The sequence below is a fragment of the Apis florea genome, unplaced genomic scaffold, assembly GCF_048593485.1.
Source record: "Apis florea isolate Af1SG1 unplaced genomic scaffold, ASM4859348v1 contig_3170_pilon, whole genome shotgun sequence".
NCBI classification, from domain to species: domain Eukaryota; kingdom Metazoa; phylum Arthropoda; class Insecta; order Hymenoptera; family Apidae; genus Apis; species Apis florea.
Window position 1 is genome coordinate 5507069 of NW_028256714.1, and position 24027 is coordinate 5531095.

The 24027-nt window shown below is 38.0% G+C and overlaps 2 protein-coding genes across 3 annotated transcripts; one reads left to right on the forward strand and one right to left on the reverse strand.

Moving 5' to 3' along the window:
- Positions 1-2239: 2239 nt before the first annotated feature.
- Positions 2240-6751, forward strand: LOC105735251 (uncharacterized). The gene is made up of 3 exons (XM_031915967.2): positions 2240-2644; positions 4651-5257; positions 5756-6751. Exons 1-3 carry the CDS (start codon positions 2554-2556, stop codon positions 6087-6089), a joined length of 1032 nt encoding a protein of 343 aa, XP_031771827.2. The 5' UTR covers positions 2240-2553; the 3' UTR covers positions 6090-6751.
- A 561-nt stretch (positions 6752-7312) lies between these two features.
- ChT (choline transporter) lies at positions 7313-22029 on the reverse strand. Of its 2 annotated transcripts, none has more exons than XM_086909963.1 (7): positions 21639-22029; positions 20737-20836; positions 17501-17871; positions 15992-16296; positions 14728-15007; positions 13374-13591; positions 7313-12914 (listed from the first exon to the last, which is right to left on the reverse strand). In XM_086909963.1, exons 3-7 carry the CDS (start codon positions 17772-17774, stop codon positions 12195-12197), a joined length of 1797 nt encoding a protein of 598 aa, XP_086766089.1. In that variant the 5' UTR covers positions 17775-17871; positions 20737-20836; positions 21639-22029; the 3' UTR covers positions 7313-12194. The 2 variants fall into 2 exon arrangements, with proteins under 2 accessions (XP_086766089.1, XP_086766088.1); XM_086909962.1 differs by having other exon boundaries at positions 20505-20836.
- Positions 22030-24027: the final 1998 nt, after the last annotated feature.

Below are 24027 nucleotides of genomic sequence, written 5' to 3' on the forward strand. Positions count from 1 at the left end.
CGATACCATCCTCCTTTTCCTTTTCTTCTTCTTCTTCTTCCTCTCCTTTTTCGAACACCAACTTCGTGTAGACAGATCGTGTCCTCGGCCTAGAAATCATCGTCATCCGTGCTCCGTATATCGCAATGGGTCAGAGCAAAACGTGTTCCGGACAAGTGCTTGCTTAAGTAGCAACATTAATCGTGCTCACCCATGCAGCCAGCCTTCTTAATCCTAATTTAACCGAGGCTGGGGCTTTCGACAAACCTTTTCAAGCGGTTGCGCAAAAAAAAAATAAAATAAAAAAATACGATGTAACTCGATATTTGCCAATTTGATTTATTTAGATCGTAATGTCAATTACAATTTTAGACATTTTTACTCGCGAATGAATATTTTCGTATATTTCGAATATGTGCGAATTTATCACAAGTTCAAAATGAACCGGCAGTGCCATCTATAATAACTTTTCGTTAATCGATCATGTGTCTGTCAAGTAAAACGAAAATTCATGTTATGTATATATATATATATATTTTTCATATTGTACATTATTGTTGTTATAAATAAAATTATTATTGATGAAATGAAATAAAATATTAGTGGAAGGATAGCATTTGTACTTATAAATATATGAATCACGCATAATGGAAGTTTACGCAAATTAAAATTCGTGAGAATAATGTTTTTTTCTTTTTTTTTTTTGCGTATCATGTGCATTTTATAAATTTTCCATAAATTTTTATAATCCTATAATTATATAAATACACGTTTTTTAAATATATTATTTCAATTAAACAATTGAAATTTTAAATTAATAAATAAATTTGATTAAAAATTTATACCGTTTTTGGAAAACAATCGTTTCTAAAGAAAATGAAAAAATTACTAATCTTAAAGCAAAGTGAAATAACATAATAGTCGTATAATTCTTCAAGCATAAAGAATTTCGTGTAAAGAATGTATAACTACTTATATTATTTACATTACTTATAATATTATTATATCACAATTATCGTGTATCAGACAATAAAAAAGATTTCTCATCAAAATTAAAACGAGAATTCGATGATAATAATAATTTCCTGCAACGTCTGATACTGGTACTGCCGTATTGGTCAATCTACTTACAATTCAAAATGCACAGAGCGTTCTATTAAGAATGCAACTACTTTCCTACTCGATAGTCCAACGCGCAAGAACTTTTTGGCGTATTCGAATCACGATTATAATAAACGAGTGTCTAAAATTTGACCAACAGTAACAAGAATTAAAACCGCGTTCTGAATGCAATAAGATCGAAAACTAAGGGCAATGACATGTATAATCTCACTCTATACATTTTCACTTGTTCCAAATTTAAATATGCAAAATATATTATCTATCCTTCCTTTAATTTTCTCTTTTAAAAAAAAAATAATAAAAAAAATTGTAAACTACTAATCTAAATTTTTCTAAAAGAATAAAATCATAAATGTAAATGTGCAAAGCATGTAACTAACAATATATTTTCATTTTTTTCAAATTTAAATATCCTTTTTAATATACCTATTCTTTTCCTCTAAAAAGTAAAAAAGTAAAAAAGATTATTGTTCCAAATCTCTAAAAAATTCAAAAACATTCAATATCAAACTATCATTATTACTTTTTCCTTTTCCCTGGAAAATGAAAAATGAAAAATTAAAAAGCCAAATTATTCTCGCGACGATGCAAAGGAGGCGGGTCATCTCATGTTGAAAAGTTCAACGAGTACGACAAACAATCAAAGCATAAAATTGGCCGAAGGGCGAGCATTATTATATTTTATAGAAAATGGCGAAACATCAAACTAGCCGGTACGCGATGAGTATGCATGTCCGCGCCTCGGGTGATCGTTACCATCATCATCTCTCATCTGCTCGCTCTTCCATCAGCCGTGACATCAAGGCCGTATCTACGGCTATTCATCATAACTTAGAGACTTTTGAACGTGTTCCGTGTGACGTTCGTCAAGAAAGGATTGAAAAGGAAGGTCGAAGAATAAAAAAAAGAAAAGAAAAAAAAAAGCAAGAGAGAAAAACCTGCAAACCTGCTTCGAAAAAGAAAGAAAAAAAAAAAAGGACAGCCTGACCAGGGTCAACCAAGAAGAAGAAGCGTGATCCCGTGATCAACCGACCACGCGTCTCTTCTTCTTCTTCTTCTTCTTCTTCTTTCCCCTCCTCCCCAATTCCCCCTCCCCGTGTCTCTCACCCCACGCTCGAGAACGTTCACCAAGAGCCACGCTTTGCCTTGCCTAGGCGAGCATCCACTTACACTCCCGCGAGGACTTTCTCCGAAAGACTGGTTAACTATATAAGAAGGATCGGCGATGTTTGAAGCACGTTAGACGAAATCTCACGGATGCGCCGGGAAGGCCTCCGCATCGCCTCCCACTTCTGTTCACATTACGGTTGATTTCGACTTGACGTAACGAGATTTAAAAAAACGCGGCAGGTGATTACCCTCGAGAGGGTTCGTGCATGTGAATCGGCCACACGGGTGGAAAAAGGAAAAGGGAAAACTCGTCAGGCCTAGGGAGGACTCGTCATCGTCGTAATGGGGATCGTGAGGCCCGCGAAGAGCTGGGCCCCCCTGGCAGCGACCGTGCTCGCTACGGCCCTGCTATTGCAACCTATCCACGCCGAGGGTAAGAATTTGAGAGTGTTTTTTACGGGAGGGAGGTGATCGTGATTTTAAAAAGGAGAGATTCAATCGCAAGAAATTCTCCTTTTGGGATTCGTATCATTTTTGCCAAATAAGGATTTCTTCTATAACACGATTAAAACTGTGCAGAATCAAATTTTTATTAATCGGAATCGTCGTGTCCATTTCTGTAAATATCTACGTAATAATCGCACAGTTCGAATTATATCGGTTCACTTGGTTGGCGTTAATTGGACTTAGTCGATGAAAATTTCATTGCGGAGCTCTACTCTGTATCGATCTTGTAAAATAATCTCTTGCTCTCGATAAAAGGGGAATGAAACGATGAAAAATTACAGAGAAAGTACAAAGTGTACGAGTTGGAAGATTTCTTATAATCGTAGAAAGACACGTAGAAAGTGGAGAGTCACACACAAAAAAGAAAGAAAGAAAGATAGAAAGTGTCAAAAAAGATTGAAAGCACGTGATACCTCCCGACAAGGTAGCACTATCACTCTGTCTGACCGATTCGGTCGAAGTGAAAGATGAACTTCTTCACGCCATGATAAATTTCTCCTCGTGGATCCTCGACGTCCTGCACGTCCTGGTGAACGAAAATTGGGACGCGAGGGAAAAAAGAGAGAGAGAGAGAGGGAAAAAAAATAGAAATCGCGATCACTTCGAGAATGAAATATTCAAACGATGAGACGGCGTGAATTATCGATACGTTTCCTCGTCCGGAATAGCGGACAGTGTGCAAATTGAACCGATATCTCGTGATCTGACATACATTTTCTACTTATGTAGCTGCTCAATGTAAACCAATTTTCGCCATAATTCTTAATTTTCGTATTTTTATTCCTTTTTATAAAAGAAAAATGAATCTTTGCAATAGAAAAGAATTTATATAATCGTTCATTTTCATATTCTAAATAAGCGTGTAATTAAAAAATATGTACGCGAAGATAAGCTCGTTTTCGTGATGGAAATCGTTACGATCTAATTAAGATTGTGTTGTAATCTTTATACTTTATTTTAGGAAAATTAAGAATTATCTTTAATGAACCACGCCGCGCAAGTATTTCCGTGTTTGCTTAATTATCTTAATTATCTTAAAATTTTACGTTTTACGTAAGGAATTACGATACGTATATTATATCGTTACGCAATAAAAACGAAAAAAAATTATGAAATTCACAAACAAAGTGAGGCACAGAGAAACGTGGCAAGGCATTTTTCTAATTTTGATCTGAACAAAGAAACGGCGGAAATAAATTTGAAAATAAATAAGGAACGAAGAAGGAAAAATAACAACTATGTGTTTAAAAGTAGAATTAAACATCTTGCAATTATCCTAAAGAAAGCTCCTTTCATCTTTCGTTTCATTATACTCATCTTGAAGAAAGAGAATTTGTGGTTCTCAAATAGAGAAATAAGTCATTAAGAGAACCTTGAATATTCAATTACAAATATTCTTTCCGGCAGTAGAACAAAGAAAGAAGAGAATGGAGAGATCAGTCACGAACTTGATTAAAGACAATGCGATCGTGGCTCTTGACCTCGGCAATTTCAAGATAGATAGTGACATCTCAGCAAATTTGTCGAGAACGTTGTATAGATGAATTTAGAAAACAACTGTGTGAAGTCGTAAACTACGGTCGCACGGGACGGATAATCCTGAAGACAATGTCATTTGGCCATCTCCCACACTTTCACCGACTAATAACACGTATACAAGGACAAAAGGAGAGTCATCGTGATCTTGTTAACATCGCAGAGTTACAACAGTCGAAACAAAGTTGTCGAGAATTTTCTCCTAAATTTCGTTTATTCGAAATTACTTGTTTTTCATCTCATATCAACTTTCCAACTTCGATTAAAATTCGTTCAATACAGGAAAGCTTAAGATTTCATCAATCACCATATTCGAAAAACATGCTTCACTTATTTATAAAATTATAAAATATCGTTCTTACGAAAATCATCCTAAAGAAACGTGCATATTTACAGCGCCAATATCCGGTAGTTACCTGCCACCGTCAACGAGTTATGGGACACCGAACTTAGGCGGTGGAGGTCCGTCCTCCACCTACGGTGCCCCGTCTGGTGGCGGCGGTGGTCGTCCATCCTCGAGCTACGGTGCACCACCGTCCAGCACGTATGGAGCCCCGTCGAGCAATTACGGCGCGCCGTCGAACGGCGGTGGAAGGCCGTCGAGCACCTACGGGGCACCGTCCAACGGGGGCGGTGGAAGGCCGTCGAGCAGCTACGGCGCACCGTCGAGCACTTACGGCGCACCGTCGAGCACTTACGGTGCACCGTCGAGCACTTACGGCGCGCCGTCGAACGGCGGTGGAAGGCCGTCCAGCAACTATGGCGCTCCTTCATTCGGCGGCGGCGGCGGCGGTGGCGGCGGTGGCTTCGGTGGCAACGGACTCTCCACCAGCTATGGCGCGCCCTCGCGCGGAGGCGGCGGCTCGATATCCTCGAGCTACGGTGCACCCACCGGGGGAGGCCCGTCCACCAGCTACGGTGCACCCAACGGAGGAGGCGGTGGATACTCGAGACCATCTTCCACTTACGGTACACCTAGCACCGGTGGTGGCAGTTTCGGAGGGTAAAGGATCTATGACTTTTTTTTTTCTTCTTCTTCTTCTTCTTCCATTCGTAGATTTAAGGAATTCAGAGCACAGCACGGACATTTGCGAAAGAAGGAATAGATATATAGGAATAGATACGGTTGGTCGATTGAGTAAAAATTGGTTTAACTGTGAAAGCATTCGACATATTTCGTTTCTATTTCTTCTTTCTCTAAGGAAAGGATAGAGAAAAAGACCGATCCAACACTTATCTACATCTACAATCCACATCTATAATTTTACTCGAGTCTTTCTTTATCTGTCTCCTCTATTATATACTTTTTTACCCATTAAGAAAGACGAGTACACGATAATAATCAATTCACTTATTGAAATTACGATTCTCTTCTTTTTAGTCATCCTATGTCTCTGTCTCCTATCTCTTGTCCATCATAATTCTACCTGTCAAGGATATGTAATAATGATATATACGATCGATTCGAATATTTGTTGAGATTACGATTTTTCGATTCCAGCTCCGGTGGATATTCTGGAGGCGGAGGTGGATACTCTGGAGGTGGAGGTGGCTACTCTGGAGGCGGCGGCGGTGGTGGCTACTCTGGAGGGAACGGTGGCTATTCAGGGGGCAATGGCGGAGGCTACTCAGGCGGAGGTGGTTACTCTGGAGGAGGCGGAGGTGGTTACTCTGGAGGTGGCGGAGGCGGCTACTCTGGGGGCGGCGGAGGCGGCTACTCTGGAGGAAATGGTGGCTACTCTGGAGGAAATGGTGGCTACTCCGGAGGCGGTGGCGGCTACTCCGGAGGTGGAGGTGGTCAAAGCTACGCTAGCAACGGTGGTTACCAATATTAATCGCGAAGAGTCTTCACGACCCCCCGCGACCACCCTCGACCGTGTTTCACCGCCCATCGAGACGAGAAAAATTCGACATCCTCCACCCCCCACGACCCACGATCCGGTAACCGAAGAACGTGAAGAAACGGTTCCGGATTAACGGATCAACAACCGTCGATGAACCGATTCGAGGGGAACGAATCGAAGGTGGTTTCGCGCGTGGATCAAAAAATCATCCAACCCTCCCACCCCCCCATCGCCCAACAAGCATCCAGGAAATCCGCTAAAGTTAAAAAGTTTAAACGGTTTGAACAAGACCGCCCCCTTTTCGTAAAACTTCAACAATGTTGTGCATCGATGACGCGGCCTGATATTCCTGAAAGTAAAAACGAAAGAGGGAGGAATCATAATTGCCTTTCTTTCCTAATTGCTTTTTTAAGGAAAATCGTCTGCTAATAATAATAATAATGATAATAATAATAATAATAAATAATAAATAATAAATTTTCCATCGAAACGAAAGGAACGAGTCGGACACGCGAGAACCTCCGAAAGGAGGAGGGAAGAGTAAAAGTTCGTTCCTTCGTCCTTCTTCAGAGCCTGTTTAACTTATTTATTTTGTAAAAATAAATGCTTTTTGTACTAATAATAAAGCCGCTACGCTGAAAAAAAAAAAGAAAGAATCGTTGGATGGATGCTAGTCGCCTACCCCTTTTTTTTTTTTACAGCTACACGGGATGAAGACAAGGAGGAGGGAAGGACAAGGAGGAATGTCTATAAGACGATTCCAACTCTCGTCGAGTTGGCTGGAAGGGGGAGGTGTGCGTTCGGTGTGGTCGATTTATCGATTCCCCTAACTCGAATACCGGGAAGGCATGAATAAGTGAGAGCTCTTCCTATTTCTGTCGTAACCCGGCTAAAAACACCTATCAATATCACAACTTACGTCCCCTTACGTCGATTCGATGGAATTACAACGTGTGTCCTGACCTATTTACCATTCCTTTCTTGGAATCCATTAAACTATAATCCCCTCGACCGATATTTGATTGAGCTTTTGAATCGATTCTTTTTTTTTTTTTCTTTTTATCAAAGATATTCAAATCCAACTGAATCGTATAATAATTGGCTTATATTTTTATATCTCACGATTTAAAATTTTTACCAGAACCAATTTTGATCAGAATTTTTTTTTTTTTTCGAGATAATTTTATTTAAGAATAGAACAGAAAGTCGAGAAATTTGTTGTGTTTTTATACACTGTTTATTTTTAACATTTACAATCAACATCGCGTTCAGTTTCTCAATTATACACGTATAATATGTCGTATAATACAATATATCGGTAACGCTTTCGTAATACATATACATGGATATGCTCTTATGGGGGTGAAGTCGGGCGTTTATATTTTTTTTTTTCTTTTACTTTTTTCTTTTTTTTCTTTTACACATAGTATAATACTATATATATATATATATATATAATAGGTAGGCGTCCCAGGCTTGCGAGATAGGACGAAATAGGTGTACAATTAACATTAGGTACACGGTTTCAAAGCGGTGGAGCATTGGAGCTCCATGCGTAACACCGGATTGTTTAATTATTAACGAGTTTCGCACCCATCGATCAGCTTCGATTTCAGCCATTTTTTTTTCTTTTTTTGTTCGGCGTTCAGGCAGCCTTGTTCTCGCAATTTCTCGCAATTTTTTTCTTTATCACGACGACGATCGAGAGACCTCTATCTTTGTGTCTCGATCTTTCTATTCTGCCCACGAATCGCTCGGTTATTAAATCAGTGAAGAGTAATTAGGAGGACGCTCGTTCGAAAAGAAAAAAAAAAAAAAAAACTGGAGAGGATCCTCCTAATTCCGTGAAGCTTCGAACCCCATCGATCCCTTTTTCTGCGAGAGGATATAACCACGCTATATATATATAATACGTATATACATATCTTATATATATATATATATTTTTTTTTTATCATCTTTTTTTCTCTGTCTTACGTAGTCCCTTATCTTGCTAATGTAATTATACCTAAGATACGTATGTATATGTAGAGCACGCATCATGATGTGTGTGTGTAGGTTTCCCGTTACATCGTTACAATGCACGATATTTGATATGTATAGTAACCGTTGTGTGGCCGTTCTCTCTCATAATTAACATTTATGCCACTACGAGTAATAACGGATCTTGCTTATCGCACGGATGCATCTACGCAACATTATTTATTCGCATATTACGAGATAACTGTTTTATCTCGCCAATACATGACGATATACACGACGACACACGAGGCGGAACGAAGGATGAGGATGATTAGATCGAATCGACCGGATAAGAGAATTATTTTATTTTGTTGCCGTTAATTCTTGTGTCATCTCTTTGAGAAATATGTATAATATACGTGTCTCCCTTCTTTTCATTTCATTTCTGAAAATACAGAACAACAGAGTGAAAGCAAAATAACTTTCGATCGTTCCCGGGAATACAAATAATTTCACGATCCATACTAAAAAAAAAAACTAGTAATTTATATACTTCTTCTTCGATTCGACGATTAAATGTATCTACGAATTTTTCAACGCGTTCCTTTTTATTATCCCTGACCCAAATTATTCCCACGGGCAATTTCTCTCGTCAAAGAAACGTTTTTACGATCGTCTAGCTCTATTTTTCATTGTATATGTATATAAAAAAAAATAATTGTCCGCTATAAAGTGACTTTTTTTTTTTTTTTTTTTTTTTTTTTTTTTTTTTTTTAATGGAAATGTTAATAATTCCCAGCCATCTAGTCGCAGACTCGGATATCATCGAGTGAAAGTCTTTTATAACAACCGCGATCGAATAACAAGACGTGTACAAGAAGAGGAAGATGCGTTTGTGAGCGCGAGACGTGATTCACTAGATTCTCCGTATCTGTCTGAACACGTAATTTCACCGTCGTGCAATGACGCCTCGCTTAACAAGCCGCCAGACTTCCGTCCGGAACTAACTCCCTCGTTTTCTCTAAAAAAAAATTATTATTTACATATTTCCCACGAGTTGACAACGTTTCTTTTAATTCCTTTATGAATTTTCGATGAGACGAGAATTTTAAAAAATAATCGATTTCTTCGAGGTTAGGTTTCGATTCAGAGATCGATGAAAATGGTTCGATAAGAAAAATTTTGCGCGCGATTTATTTATTTATTTTTTCCATTCTTGTGATGACGATAAATGGCAATCATTTATTACAACACGCAATACATTCTTAGATTTATCCATGGATAGATATTAACGAAAACGGTAGGTGAGAAATTTCTTTAAAAATTCCATTCGCTCGACCATTGTTTTTCGACGAACGAGAGAATATAATTCGTGGAGATCGAGTAGGAACTCTATTACTCGATTAACGCGCCACCTGGATTTCTCTCATTTTTCTTCTCTTCTTTTTTTTTTTTTTTTTCTTTTTGGCGGTAAACGATGGGATGAGCAACTCTATGTGACGAGCACTTAAATACCACTACATAGGCGTTATGACCGTTTCGCGAACAATGTGACGGCTACGTTAAACGATATAAGTATCTACCTTGACAAACCAATTTTTCGAAATCAATAACAGCAGCGATAATTCGTATCTTTCACGTTAAAAACTACGAGTTAGTCTTCTTGTATATGTGTGTATGTATGTATGTATGTACGTACGTGTGTATATATATATATGTATGAGAAATCTGATTTTCCTCCCTTTTTCTTCTTATTTATTTCTTATAATTTCTAAATTCACTCGTCTCGCTTTAATGCCGATAATGTCAATTATATCGTACAATGTATGTGTGTATGTGTATATATATATATATGTATATATACTATATAATAAACACAACGAATCCGTGCAACAACCGATTCGTCTGTGAACGATCTTCCGTTGACTCGCGCATCGTGCTCGATGGCTCATTCAATGGAACGTTTGTAGAAAGAAGTTGGTAGTATTATAATTGAAGCAATATTTGTATAAAGATTCTATACTTGTTCGTATTATAAACATGAAATCGTACTATACTTATTCCTATCCTTCTCAAAAATTTGAAAATCATCGATACGTTTCGAATCAATGGTGAAATTAATAATAATGGAATAGACTCGAATATAGATAAATTATTGCAATAAGCTTAATTGCAAGAGCCAATTGTTAATTTTTTGAAAAGAAATCCAATTTTCCTTTTTAATTCATCGTTTCGAGTGAAAATTCTCCTCCGAAGAAAGAGTTCGGATCGGCCATGGCTCGCGCGAGTCACGCGAAAAATCTCGAAGATTTGGACGAGCGGCTACGTGAACAGGCCAACGCTTTACGACACCTAACTTCCACTTCGTCTCCACTCTTAATAATAATATAAACAATGATATGTATGCTCCTTCGCATCAGACTTCAAGCAGGGGAAGAACGATCGATCGCAAGTACAAAAGCCTCTTAACGACGTTTATGTATTTCTCGCTTACTTTTATCTATCTCCTCTAACACCGAGACCGAGACAGAGCGAATTCGAATAAAATTTCATGAGGATGCGACATTAACACCGTGCGAGCACGCATGAGGAACGATGAAGGGGATGAACTGAGGACTCGTCGTCGAGTCGTACGCAATGGAAGAGACGCTAAATGACAACGATGAATCTAACGATCGATAACCCATTCTAAAAAACTCGATATGTAACGTTAATTTATAAACCCTATATATATATATATATATAGCCCACCTATATAGCCGCTCGCCACGAGTTAACGAGCTTTTAACGAACGAGATACTCGTCGAGATATATTGGTTTAATTTTCTAAAATACGCTTCGTGATAAACGAAGGGGGAGGGACGGATCGGTCGTGCATCAAGACGTTAGTTTTCTCAAGCAATTCGATAAACTCTAAATACATGGTACACGTATACATGCGCAATTACGCAAGCGTGTGTTTACGCGTAATTGCGTATATATACGTATGTATGTGTATGTGTGTGTGTGTATATATATATATATTATATTTCTCAAAAAAAGGAAACAGATCACTAGGCCTAATTGGCGGCACAGGGGATAACAACGAAACCTCACCAAACTGTCCAAGAAGCTCCGATTTCTTTTTTTTCTCTCTCGAGTATTGCACATTTCCCCTTTCCAGTTCCAGTTTTCGCTCATTCGTCCTCTTTCACACTTCTTTACTCGCTTTTCCCGCCGCTCGAAGAGGACGAATCAGCATTTTCGAACACAGGTACTTACACAGAACTGTGATCACTACGTGTAAATTACGTAATTACGAAAGGAAAATTCGCGGATATATATGTTTCGTAGCTTCGTGGACGTAAGGAGAGGGGATAGAAGGGGATATAAAAACAATTTGGAAGGATTGAAATTTCAATTCTTTCGCGAAATTATTTTTAAATAAAAGAAAAAAAATTAGAGAGATTCGCGCGTTTATTTCCTTCGCGGTTCTTCTATCTCGAAATCGAAATCGTCTAATTCTTGTCGAACAATTTCGATAAGAACCGATATATATGCGCGCATTCTTTCCTTATAAAACTTTTCTCCAAGATATACAAATACTGACTACTCTCGTATAACACAGTTCCAAATTTTTAAAATTTCCTCGCCTCGTAAGACTTGTATTCGTAATTCGTTTCAAAAAATATGTCTGAAAAGCAAGAGAACAATTTTGCGCGCTAAGTGTGCGCAAAAATTAATCAAAATTTCGTGGCCCGATCGAAAAAATAAATCGTCCAGTGTACTACACGAGAGACAGCGAAAAGATCCAGAAGAAGAGAGTGTAAATAATTAAACCAATTAAACCGTTTGATCGTGTCGCGTGAAACGTTACATTCAGAAAACTACGCTTCTCTCCTTTACAATTATACTCTCCTCGAAGAGACTATACTCTATCCCTATATTCTAGAAAAAGGAAATTGTAATCAAAAATACAATACGATTCTTTTTTACGGGAATCCGACCGAGGTTTCACGCGAATCGATCGATGAATTCGACGAAAACAGGGATGGAGGGAGGGAGGGAGGGAGGAACGTAAGAGAAACGTAAAAGAAACAGACCTGCACCGCCGCACTTATTGTTGGTCACAGCATCCGAACACGGAACCAGGGATTAGAACGCGGTGCTGGATTGCGGCTGTCGTGGCACGTTCGGGCCGTGGGGCACGAGGTGCGCCCCAGCCCCGCCCCCGCCACCCCCGCCGACAACAGCTTCCGGTTCCCCGGCCGCCTTATCGCATCCCGGCTCCATGTCGTAGTCCGGCTCGAGCGCAGGATTGACTCGGCCGTTCGATTCGTCCTTGCTGCCGTACAGCCTGCCGATACCGGCCGCCAACACGGCCATCTGCTCGCCCTCGGCCGGGTCAGGGCCGACCCTCTCCACGTCCTCCGGTATGTTGACCACGCACCTGAAGAAATCGTATCCGGGCGCAAGCCTGCCGGTAAGGAAGGCCACCTGGGTGCCGTACGAGACGCCCACCAGGGTCACCAACGACATCAGCATGGCCATGGTTCTGAAGGGAAACGCCTGGGTGTTCGTCTCCTCGTCGTAGCCCGGGTAATGTATGAGGGCGGGCAGCCCCATCAGGGGCTCGCCACCGCTGATCCTAACGGTGAACGCTATTATGTAAGCGGCCAGACTGCCGTAAGTGTTGCAGTACTCTTTGAAGTGGACCACCATCAACAGCTGGGGGAAGAGGATCACGTAGACAAGGTCCGAGCACATGGACCAGAGGCCGTAGATCGAGGGTATCGTCAACGCCATCACCGTGCTCAGCACCCCGACCACGCCTATCCCCACTCTCATCACCCAGATGATCTCCATTTCGGACGCCTTCAGGTGATGGGGACGCCAGGATAAGATAGATAGATAGATAGATAGATAGATAGATAGATAGATAGAAGTGGAGAATTGAGGTACAAATAAAGGGTTTTTTTTTTTTTTTTGAGTGAGACACGGATCGAAGTGTGTTTCGTTCGAATGGGAATTGAGACGCGGGTGAGACACGATTCGATGAGAGAAAGAAATTATCTTTCTGCGAACGATTCCTCTACCCCGGAATCGAATTATCGTAATTGTTATACGATAATTCGTTGGATGGAGGTTGAGAAGAGAGCGTGGGTGATGATGGTACGATGGTGGATGATGGTAACGATATGAATGATGAGGCTACGGCGAGAATAATAGCGATGATGATACGTGTCTCTCGACACGCATACGGCGACACGAAACGATGTTTTTCGAGAATGGAATGTTCGGCCATCTGTGTAAGGAACAGGACAGAGAACTTACCCTCTGGCGGAAGATCAATTTATAAACGTTTCTGGCGAACATGGAACTAGCCGAAAGGATGCTACTGTCCGCCGAGGACATCACCGCCGCTGACACTGCCCCTAACCCGAAAAAGGAAACGAAATCTGGCGTCAAATACTGCAAAACCATCGGCAGAATCATGCTTGTCTCAGCCTCGGTGAAGGGATACGGGCCGGTGTAGCCTGTCTCGTTCCAAGCTGAAACAACAATTTTTTAATTTTACCTCTTATTTTGCAACAATTCTACAAATCAAATATACACGTGTTATAATAATTGAACAATCGAGGGAAAAGATCGAGCTATAAGCATCAACATTCAACGAAATATTTCGATTGCAAACATTTATTAAAAATGTTACAAAGATCTGATGATACGTGCCTGTAAAAAAAAAAAAAAAGAAAACTTCCCTTCGCGGAAACGAGCCGAGATAAGAAACTATTTGTCTTTGCGAATAAAAAAAATATACACGAGATACCGATACAGCGTGTCCGCATTAGTTCCAGCGGTTCCAGCATTGTGCTCAACTGTGTAGCGCACGGGTCGCATTATCACCCTCACCCTCGAGCCTCTCGCCATATGACAGAATCCCACGCTATTGTACACGCTGTGGGATATCAAGCCAACCCTCGCCCACACACCCTTCCGTTACAACACCGACCCGCTTAGACGTGGAACCTTGTAAATACCAGTAGTCCTCTGTCTGCAGTGCCACCAAATGTCAAGTAGGCTACGAGCGCGAGTTGGAAGGGGATGACGAGCAAACCGGGTCTAATTCAATCCCCCTTCGACTTCGGCAACCCATGAAAACGTGTTTCCCTTCCCCCTCGCACGAAACCAGCCGAACCAAAGAGAGAAAGAGAGAGAGAGAGGATGACGCGACTCGTTTATTATTAATACAATGAAATTGGAATTTACTATCCTAAGCGTAACCGTAGAAAATGAACAGCTGGGGGCGTACCTTTTGAAATTTTTATTCACGAAGAATTCTTTTTTTTTTCTTTTTTAGATTTTCGTTGGGAAAATTAGCTAGGAGAGAAAGGGTAAAGTTGAGGGTGAAATGATCGTTGAAAAATCGGGATGAAAAATTAGAGATTTTTAGGTATCGAACGTGATGTATGAATTTTATAAAAAGATGTTGCTTTTTGGCGTAAAGAAACAGCGCGAAAAGGAAAATATATCTTTTTATCCAATCAATACGATGGTCTAAGATGCTCTATATTTACAACTCTATTGTAATAATAATTTTGAGCAATAAGCGATAAGAGATAGAGCGTTAATTCGAGAAAATTCGAGAGAAAGATCGAATGTATTTGTATAAATAGATTTTACTCACGCGTTGCTTTGGCGATCGCGCCGATCAGGACAGGTGGTATGGCCATGATAATGCAGCCAATCGCAGCTACGTAGCTCAACACTTGCGCTCTTCCAGCAGTCTTTGAGGACAGGACACGTTGAAAATATACCTGCCAAGGGATACCGCCGAATATCAACAAAAGACCATAATCCACGTAAGACCAATATTCCCCAGGTTTCACTTCACCGATCCAATCCACCTCCATAGACTTAAGAGACTGTACCTTCGGATTGGTCCAAGCGAATGGAATACACATCCACTGTAACGAGAATTATGATATACGTGTCATTAAAAAATTAGATGTCTTTTATTTTATTATTAGATTTAATTAAATTAGGGAAAAAGATTGGGAAAATTAAATCGAGAAGGTGATTTATCTAGATCAATCTAGATCAAGTTTGTAGAATTTCGAATTAAATTGTAACGTGTAATGGTAATAGTGTAAAATGAATACGACTGATATTATCTTTGGTTTGGAAATTCATCGAGAAATTAAAGTGATGTGTTATCGCGATTCATTACGGCTAATGAATGATTGCCAAAATAGATATGAATATCAGAAAAAGTGATTTTTAAAATACAAAAAGAAATTTACAGAAAAGTGTTCGTTTGTTTAATATCCGTCCAATAATTTAGATTCATTTAATTCGTTTAACAAGAAAATATGTTGAAACATTAACGAAATAATGAGGATTAACAGGAAAGGATTACATTTAAAATATAAAATAAAGAATTATAACGTTTCTATGAAAAGGTATATATCTAATATGAGATATAAAATGTTATATTATATTGCTCGTAAATTCCTCAATCTGATGAAGTTCGAAATAAATTGATAATCTGATAACAGTTCTGGAAGAAAGAAGTAGGTCACTAATATCTACATGGCATAGAATGAATTTGGTAATATAAATACTTCCAGTACTTGAGCCTTTGTATCGATCTGCAAAGCCAACTTTAACAACAAGATAATCAAACGATTCGATGAAACGAAAGTATAACATTTCGTAATCCAATGAAATCGCTTTTCTCTTGTTAGAAATGGACTTTATTTTTTCGCAAACACGATACAACATTTATCAGAATACGAATAATTTCAATTTGCAAGATTGAAAACAATGCCTTCGAACTTTGTGAGCTTGTGCTCGAATTTTAAAAGCTTATTATTTAAAAAAGAAAAGAAATAAACTAAAAATATAGTTTCGATTCAACTTGAGAACAAAGCATAACTTTTTCGGCTTACCAATCCTATGAAGATGCAAAAAAGTTGAATAACATCGGTATAAGCGACAGAGTAAAGACCCCCGAATAGCGTGTAGAAAACTGCGATACAAGCGCTCAAAATAACCGAGGCGCTCTGATTCATGTCGATGATGACTGCCAGCGTCGCGCCCAAAGCTGCAAGGATACCCGCGGCCCAGAACACCTCACCGCATAGTGCAGGAAGAAAAAGAAGACCTCCCATACGTTCCCCGAACGCGTCTTGAAGAGGATCTAACATCGTGATGTACCCCTGTTCTCGCATTTTGTTCGCGAAGAATATTCCACCTGTAATCACAATTCAGATTAAATGTATCGAGAATTATCAAATAATTTTAAGATGATAGCGATTGCTAGGGATAAAACTCTTTCTTTGTTGTGATATATTAAGTATTTCACGTTGTTATTCTAAAATCGTATAAATATTATCGATTTTTGTAAATTTTTGTTTAAGATTCGTTAATTCATGTTATTGAAAGGGGAAAAAGTAGATATTAGTAGATTTTAGAATATAGTTAAGGTTACTTCAAAGATTGGTTAAAAATCATTATAAAAAATTGTCATACACTTTTGATTTTTTCGTTATACATTTTTTACACAATTGTTCTGTAAATAGACGCTTATACATAGTTTCAACGGACGGTTATACACATATTTATTCTTTCTCGAGGCCATCGATTTTAAAGAGCCCACGTTGGAAAGTTATTACACGTAGAAGTCTCGATCACAAGTGTTCTATTACCTTAGCTATACTACGCCGTATTATCAAGTTCTCGAGCGACTATAAACTTCTCCTATAAACTACGAAGAAATATAAACATTGGGAGATGTTATCAATCGGCTCGAACAATGTGTATATAACGTTACGTCGTTATAATTGAATCGAATTAAATTTAAATCGAAATTCTTATTCTTCTGTGAATTCTCAAAAAGGAAAAGGGACGTGAGTTTTTTTTTTTTTTTTTTTAGAAGGCTATTGCAATTATTTTTATTATAACCACGTTGAATTCTTTAAAATGCATTTTTACTAATATAAAAAGCAAAATTTCTCAAGGAAACACTGTATCGAATCAAAAGTGAGTATCATCTTTGAAATAAAAGCATTTGTTAAAAAAAATATCTGACAAAAGTATTAATATTTTTATTAAAGTATTAATTAAAGAAAACTCTTTAAATTTAAATTTTTACTCGAAGGAAAAAGCTAACATTAAAATTCTTCTTGTATCAAAAACGAATATACATAGTACGTGTTGAAACTACACACAAGTCTATTTTTAAAGTTAAACAAAAATACACTTGCAACCTGCTCATATCCTCATATTTATGTATATAATAAATATTTTTACAAAAAATTTCGTATCACAACGTTAAAAATAATAATAATTTTCCAAAGAGCAACAATCTGGAAAAAGAAGTTGAATATGAAAAAAAAACACATCTCGATGAATTATCTCGATGAATATGTAATTACCAAAACTTGACCAAAACTTACCAAAAACGAGGCTGAGCGCGTATCCGAAAGGAGCTTGACACCATACGAGGCCCCTCGTGTAGATAGCTTCCGCGGTGCCGTTGATGTATCCACCGCCGACCCAGGTCGCCGTCATCGTGAATATCCCTACGAACAGGCCGATCGAACGGCCTGCAAGCATCACCTCCTCCTCCGAGTCGTTGCCAGCTTCCTTCTTCCTCGCCGCCCATATTCCAACAGCCAGGATCAGCACGTAGAACAGGACGATTGACACGATACCGGCGAAGTTGATCATCTTCGGTGAGTACGGGTCCACTTGCGTGAACTCGAACTGGCGGAGACGCAAGTCCGGGAGGTATGGCGGCCGATCCGATTTTGGGAGATTCGGATACCTGCCCGCACATAAATCAATCGATTCTCTTTGAAGATTATTATTGACGGTGATTATTTTTTTTCTTTTCAATGAAAGGTGGAAAAGGGAAAACGATGAGCGAACGAAGAGATGGCTGTAGGATCTCTTATCGGATTTGATTTCATTCAAAGGCTTGCAGAAAATAGTTGATCGAAGGAATTATTTTATTCGGAAAGGAAGAAATGCTTTGGACAAAATCGAATTATTGTGATCGTAGCTTGTTTGTTGGCGAGGAGTAGAGTGAATGATGTAATATGCAGTTTCGATGAATAAGAAAGGAAGAAAAATTTTTATCTAGGAAAATGTTTGGCCATACTCTTAGGAAATAATCTTTCATTTTTTAATTTAGAATGAAAAAATTACCACTTATATTCTTTCTAAGCAGCAAAATCTTCAAAAATGTAGATTATATAGAAATATTTTTTTTTTTTTTGAAAAGAGTATTCAAATTTTCCATATTGAAATTAGAACTTTAAAGTAATATTATTATTATTACTTGATTTTATAATGTTAACTTAAATTTGTTCCAAAATATGCAAAATATCACGTGTTTTATTTTTCAATTATTTTTACATGCTGCTTACTTGTTTCATAATTTGCATACTTTATAGAAATATTAATTAACTCTGTCAATCAATAAATATTTACAATTTCAAATAATCAAATTTTTATTATGGTTTACTATTTCTACTTATACATTGATATTAAATTACTATGATGAAGATAAATCTAACTGAAAAAAAAGATGAAAGAGTATTAAATAAATTCTTAAAAATTACTATGATTTAAAAAAATAGACTGATATCTATATATTACAGTAAAAATTAATTACAAATGAAAGCAATATTGACCCTTAAAGAATTAAATTTCATTCTTTTCTTGATCCTCTGATAATTTACAATTTGTTTGAAAAAAATATTAGATGAATATTAGGTTGGACAATCTTTTAATTCCAAATATCAAAAATATAGTCATTCTTCAGCAGAATAAATTAATATAATCCCATAATTAAGAAACGACACATTTTTATTCTTCAGTTTTATCATAATTAATTGTTTCACAGCATTCGAATCAATCGTTAGATGGATACCATTAGAAATAATTTATATTTTATCGAAGGATTCAATCAGCTTGGTGAAATTACATTCCGCTTTTCTAGTCAATTAACGCGATCCACTCGCATCTAATGCGTGCAGTTAACTGTAAATTCTACGTTCTTACCCAGAAGGCATTTAATCGCTCGGTTGAGTTCACCCTCTAATCCTATTAGCCCTGCTTCACACTATGCAGGGTTAAATTTTCTATTTAAAAAAAAAAAAAAAAAAAAAAAATACTCACAGCCTGCTAACGTAAAAAGGCATGATAACATAAATAAAACGCAAGGCCTTCGTTCATAGATGTAACTGAAATTAATATATTAAGCTGGATCGTTTGCATTCTAATTTAATTAATGGAAATGAAGCATTAATTTAAAATACCATAAAAGATAATAATCAATTGAAATTAAAGGAATTAAGTTCTTTGTTGGGATAACTAGCTTCTCTAGAAAGTATCTTCATAGTTCGAATTATATATCGAGAGATTTCATACAGAGTGTTAAAATATTTGAGAAGATTAATCCTAAAGATAAATATAATCAAAACAAATATAAAAGTTGAAACAGTTTTATATATATATTGAAATTTATGTTAGAAGGAGACAGGTCGAGGAGGATATAAAGTTATCTCATTCTAAACTTCAATTTCCTTTATAATAAATAAACTTTTCTATTTTTATGTACAAACTTTTGTTTTAATCTCTAAAATCGATCTTTTAAGAGTATCTCACAAATCTGTCTAATAAAACTATTATATTTAATAAAACTATTTATAATATAGACTGAATTTTTCATTCGAAATGAAATATTTGTAGAAAAGTTATTTAAAGGAAAAAATAAATAAAACTGCTATAATCAAAAAAAAAAAAAAAAAAAAAATAGTCAGAAGGATTTTCATCTTTAAAATCCTCATTTAATTTAATTTAATAATTTAATAAGTTTCGTTATCCCCGATCGATTAATTATTTCCAAAGTAGAAACCCTGATTAATAAGAAGATAAGTTCGGATAAAGAAAAATTTTTCTTAAATACATTATTCCACATTATTCCACAAGAAGATTAGCAATTGAAACTACCAAGATTGGAAATATCTCTTCAACCTTTAAATTTCAACAAAACTTATTAAATTATAAATTTCATTCCACTTTTCTCGTTAAATTCCAACGACGTCGATTTCAAATTGAATCTATCTACATTTTCTACGAGAAAAAATAAGAGAAAAGAAATAGAGAACGAAATATCGATCGAACTCCATCTCTCTCCAGATTTACGTTCGATCGAATTAATTGATCTCCGACGAATCCTTTATCACGTTACATACACGAGGGGAGGAAGAAAAGGTTGAAAGCCGTCGGTTGGAACCAGCCGCCAAGTGAAGCTTATGCAGAGACATGCGTAATTATAGAATCGTTGGGAAAGAGAAAGAAAAGAAAAGAAAAGAAAAGAAAAGAAAAGAAGAAGGGAAAGAAACAAGTGTTCCGTGCTTGGATCGGATGAGAAGAATGAACGAACAGTACCTCTGAAGACCCCGCGGGGTACAATCACGAAGTAGTGGGGGACAGCCTCACACGGGTACCGGAGGCATGTCCTGATGACGGTCCTTCCAGACGGCCGACGACGACGGAGGGTTGGGATTTGGGGGGCAGCAGTCACCCCACCGTAGCGAGGTCTTCTGGGAGGGGCTATTCCTTGTTCTAAACGCGAGGCCGCCCATGGGCGCTGATGGCCATCGATTTTCACCCAACTCACCAAACTTGCTGCTTCCCTTCTGCTGCTTTTCCTTCCTCCTCGGTATTTCCCCTCGTTTGTGCCACCAGCACCGATCTCGCCGATCAGTACGGTCTTTCACCTGAAATAGATCGAGCTGGATCCTTCCACGAATGCGTATGTATGTGTGTGCGTGTGTGTATCTGCGCGCTTTTCTCGGCAGAAAAATCATTATGAATCGCTTGGAGAATGAATGAATTTCTCCTTTCCTTTTTTTTTTAATTTTTGTCTCAAGATTAGATGTATTTTCGAAATTACGAGGAAGATTTTTTTTTTTTTTTTGGTTTAAAAGTATCGTATCGATTATTTCGATTACTCATTTATTGCAGGAGGAGGTGATGAATCGAACGATAGATGCAGTTAAGCGTTGTTATTCCGAGACAAATTTCTTTTTTCGAATTAATTTCCTCGATCGAACGACGCGATAACGTTACCCTCCAATCTCTCACGTCCCCGGGAGATGCAACCGCGTGTACACGTAAGACAGGAGGGCGATCTTACGTAACCAAAAATCAGGCGATCGAAAACTGTTTTTCTGCGAGGAAAAGATCGAAATTCGTACGGGTATAACCCTCTCCCCTATCTTTCTTACTCCCACGAACGCGATTAACGTTTGTCTCCGTATTATTCATCTTATCAACCGCGAGCAACAACAGCGAAAAAACTGAGACTTGATCGCGTGTCACGCAAAGAACAACTCTAGCCATCAGCGAGGGAGCGTGAGCGGAGGGGGAGGAGGGTCTATAGAGAAACCTCTCGTTCCTCGAACAAGCCATCGAACTTCGGATTGAAAGGGGGGAAAAAAAAAGGAAATAAAGAGAGAGAGAGAGAGAGAGAGAAGAGAGATAGATAGATAGATAGAGAAAGAGGAAAATTTTACTTACTCGCTCACTGTTTGCGCGGCCGCGCAACGATGAAACGAAATCCGATGGTTCGAAAATTCTCTTCCAACCACTTGCACACCGGTTTTCTCGAGCCGTTACCGCGACATTCGAGTCGAGATCAATCACTTTCTCGTCGCGGGCGCGTCGTTACCCCTCGAGGGTGGTAAAGAAAAGGGGGGAAAGCGGAAGAAACGATAAATTATTGGCGCGAAGAATTTTTGATATCGCGTTCGATCGAACGATCGATGATGAGGAGCGGCTGTCTGAGGAGCAACTTGACGAGCAAATTACCCGTGACAGTTGTCCTCCTCGTCCTCCTCTCGCTCGTCGTCGGCGTGGTCGACGCGCTCCCTGACGCTGTCGTTTACGGTCGTGGAGACCACCCCGTACTGACGGGGTCTGTATCTCTCTCGTAGTCAAGGACCGGCGTCGAAGGAATGGCTCCGTTGATATTGATTCGGCCCTCGTGACGTCACGCGGCTCCACGGGGGGCGCGACCCACCCTTCTGTCTCGCTTCCCCTCGCTGCCTCGACGCAACCTCTCTCCGTCGACCGTCCCACCACCACCTCTCCAACCACCCCTGACGTGATCGAAGCCGGGGGCGTGGACTGAGCCGGAGTCTGGCTCGCGGGCCTGCGCCTCGAATACCGCGATAGACACGAGCTCTCTCCTGCTGGTTCACGCGTAACCACCTGGACGGAAGGCGTCTGAACAGGTGCGTCTCAAGGTGCGTTTTGAGGGGGTTTTCTCAAGAGAAGGTGAGTTGAGATAATTGTTATGAGAGAGATGAGAGAGATTTAGATGGCGGTTTATCGAGATGTATTTGTTGTAATTTTCTCGATCACGGTGCGGCTCTGATCGAGTTTCAGATCGGAAAGGTTTGAGATCGTGGGAAGCGTATGGTGTGTGTAACGCTTGTTCGTTGAGGTTTGTAACATTGTGATATGTATTTTAAGGAAGAATACAAATACGAATAGAATAGATGTATGTGGTTTTTGTTGTATTATTATTTTTTTGTGAATGAAAGTTGATGACGGATTGAAAGTTCGAGAAATCGATTTTTCGAGTTTGGATAGATGATTCAATTACTTTAGGAAATATAAGAGACTAGAAAGTTTAAAAAAATAATATATATTTTTTTAACCAACGTTTCTAATTTCTAATATACACAGAAAAAATTTTTAAATAAAGAATTCAATCGTATCGAATTACTTTCCTTTTTATGGAGACATTTTTTTTTTTTTCTAAAAATTAAACAACGATCTTTTTTTTTCGAAAGTATTTATTTATACTGTTGATGTGCAAAATAAGCAAGTTAGGCGTCATTGATCAGCTGTACAGGTCCTCCAGGTGAGACTGCGCGTACACGTAGGAAGGTAATGGTCGAGGAGCGCGTCAATGAAGGTGAAGAGGCGTATGACCTCGTAAACGAAACACTGTAAAACGCACGTTATATAGAGATGATAATCGTTATTATAACGATGAATGAATTGACTGAAATAAAGTGATCGATTCAAAATAAAGTGATCGAATAAAATTTCATTGATTATTTTTTATTTCTTTGTTTTTTCGGGAAAAGAAAATAATGATGACATTAATTGAAAGTAAAAATATAATAAGGAAAATGATGGATCGTATCTGTTTGATTTTTAACAGTGTAACAAAATCAAATTACATTATTTACATTATCTATTTTAAGTAATAGCAAAGAGGATAAGATAAAATGAAATGTGAAAAAATATTAAAGACTTTTCTGTTGAATATTGATTAATTTATCTTAATTAAACATATGATCAAATCAGTACAAGAATCTATAAATCTAATAATTAAACTCCGAATAATTATGCATTTATGCAAAAAATCTACAAAAATCGACATGGATCAAAAAATATTCAAATATACAATATACATATAAAATATTTAAAATAAGACAAGCTCGAATTCTTTAATTACGCTCATATAAATTTGATTTTGCATAAAAATTCATATCATATTTCTTTTATAAAAAACGTTCATTTTATAATTGATAAAATTACGTATTCATATTTTTCAGTATTAAAAATAGAAGGTATCAGTTCATTATCAAGATTTATCATATCCTTCTCGATTTCTCGATCGACTTGAGCGAACATAACCTCTCTCTCATAAATCTTCACAACAATGGATAATTTAGAAAAAAAAAAACCAATTCCCTGTTTTCTAGTTCGCAACTAGAACTCTACGTAACAAGCGTAAATTCATCAATGGATAATTGCAAGGTAAACTCAGTCAAAAAAGTTCCAAATAATAAACCGTATAATCATCGAATATGAATCATTTCTCGTGTTCGCGTTACGCAAATTGATGAACGACTTTCGCGACTGTCTCGATACGAGTCGCTGCCATCGA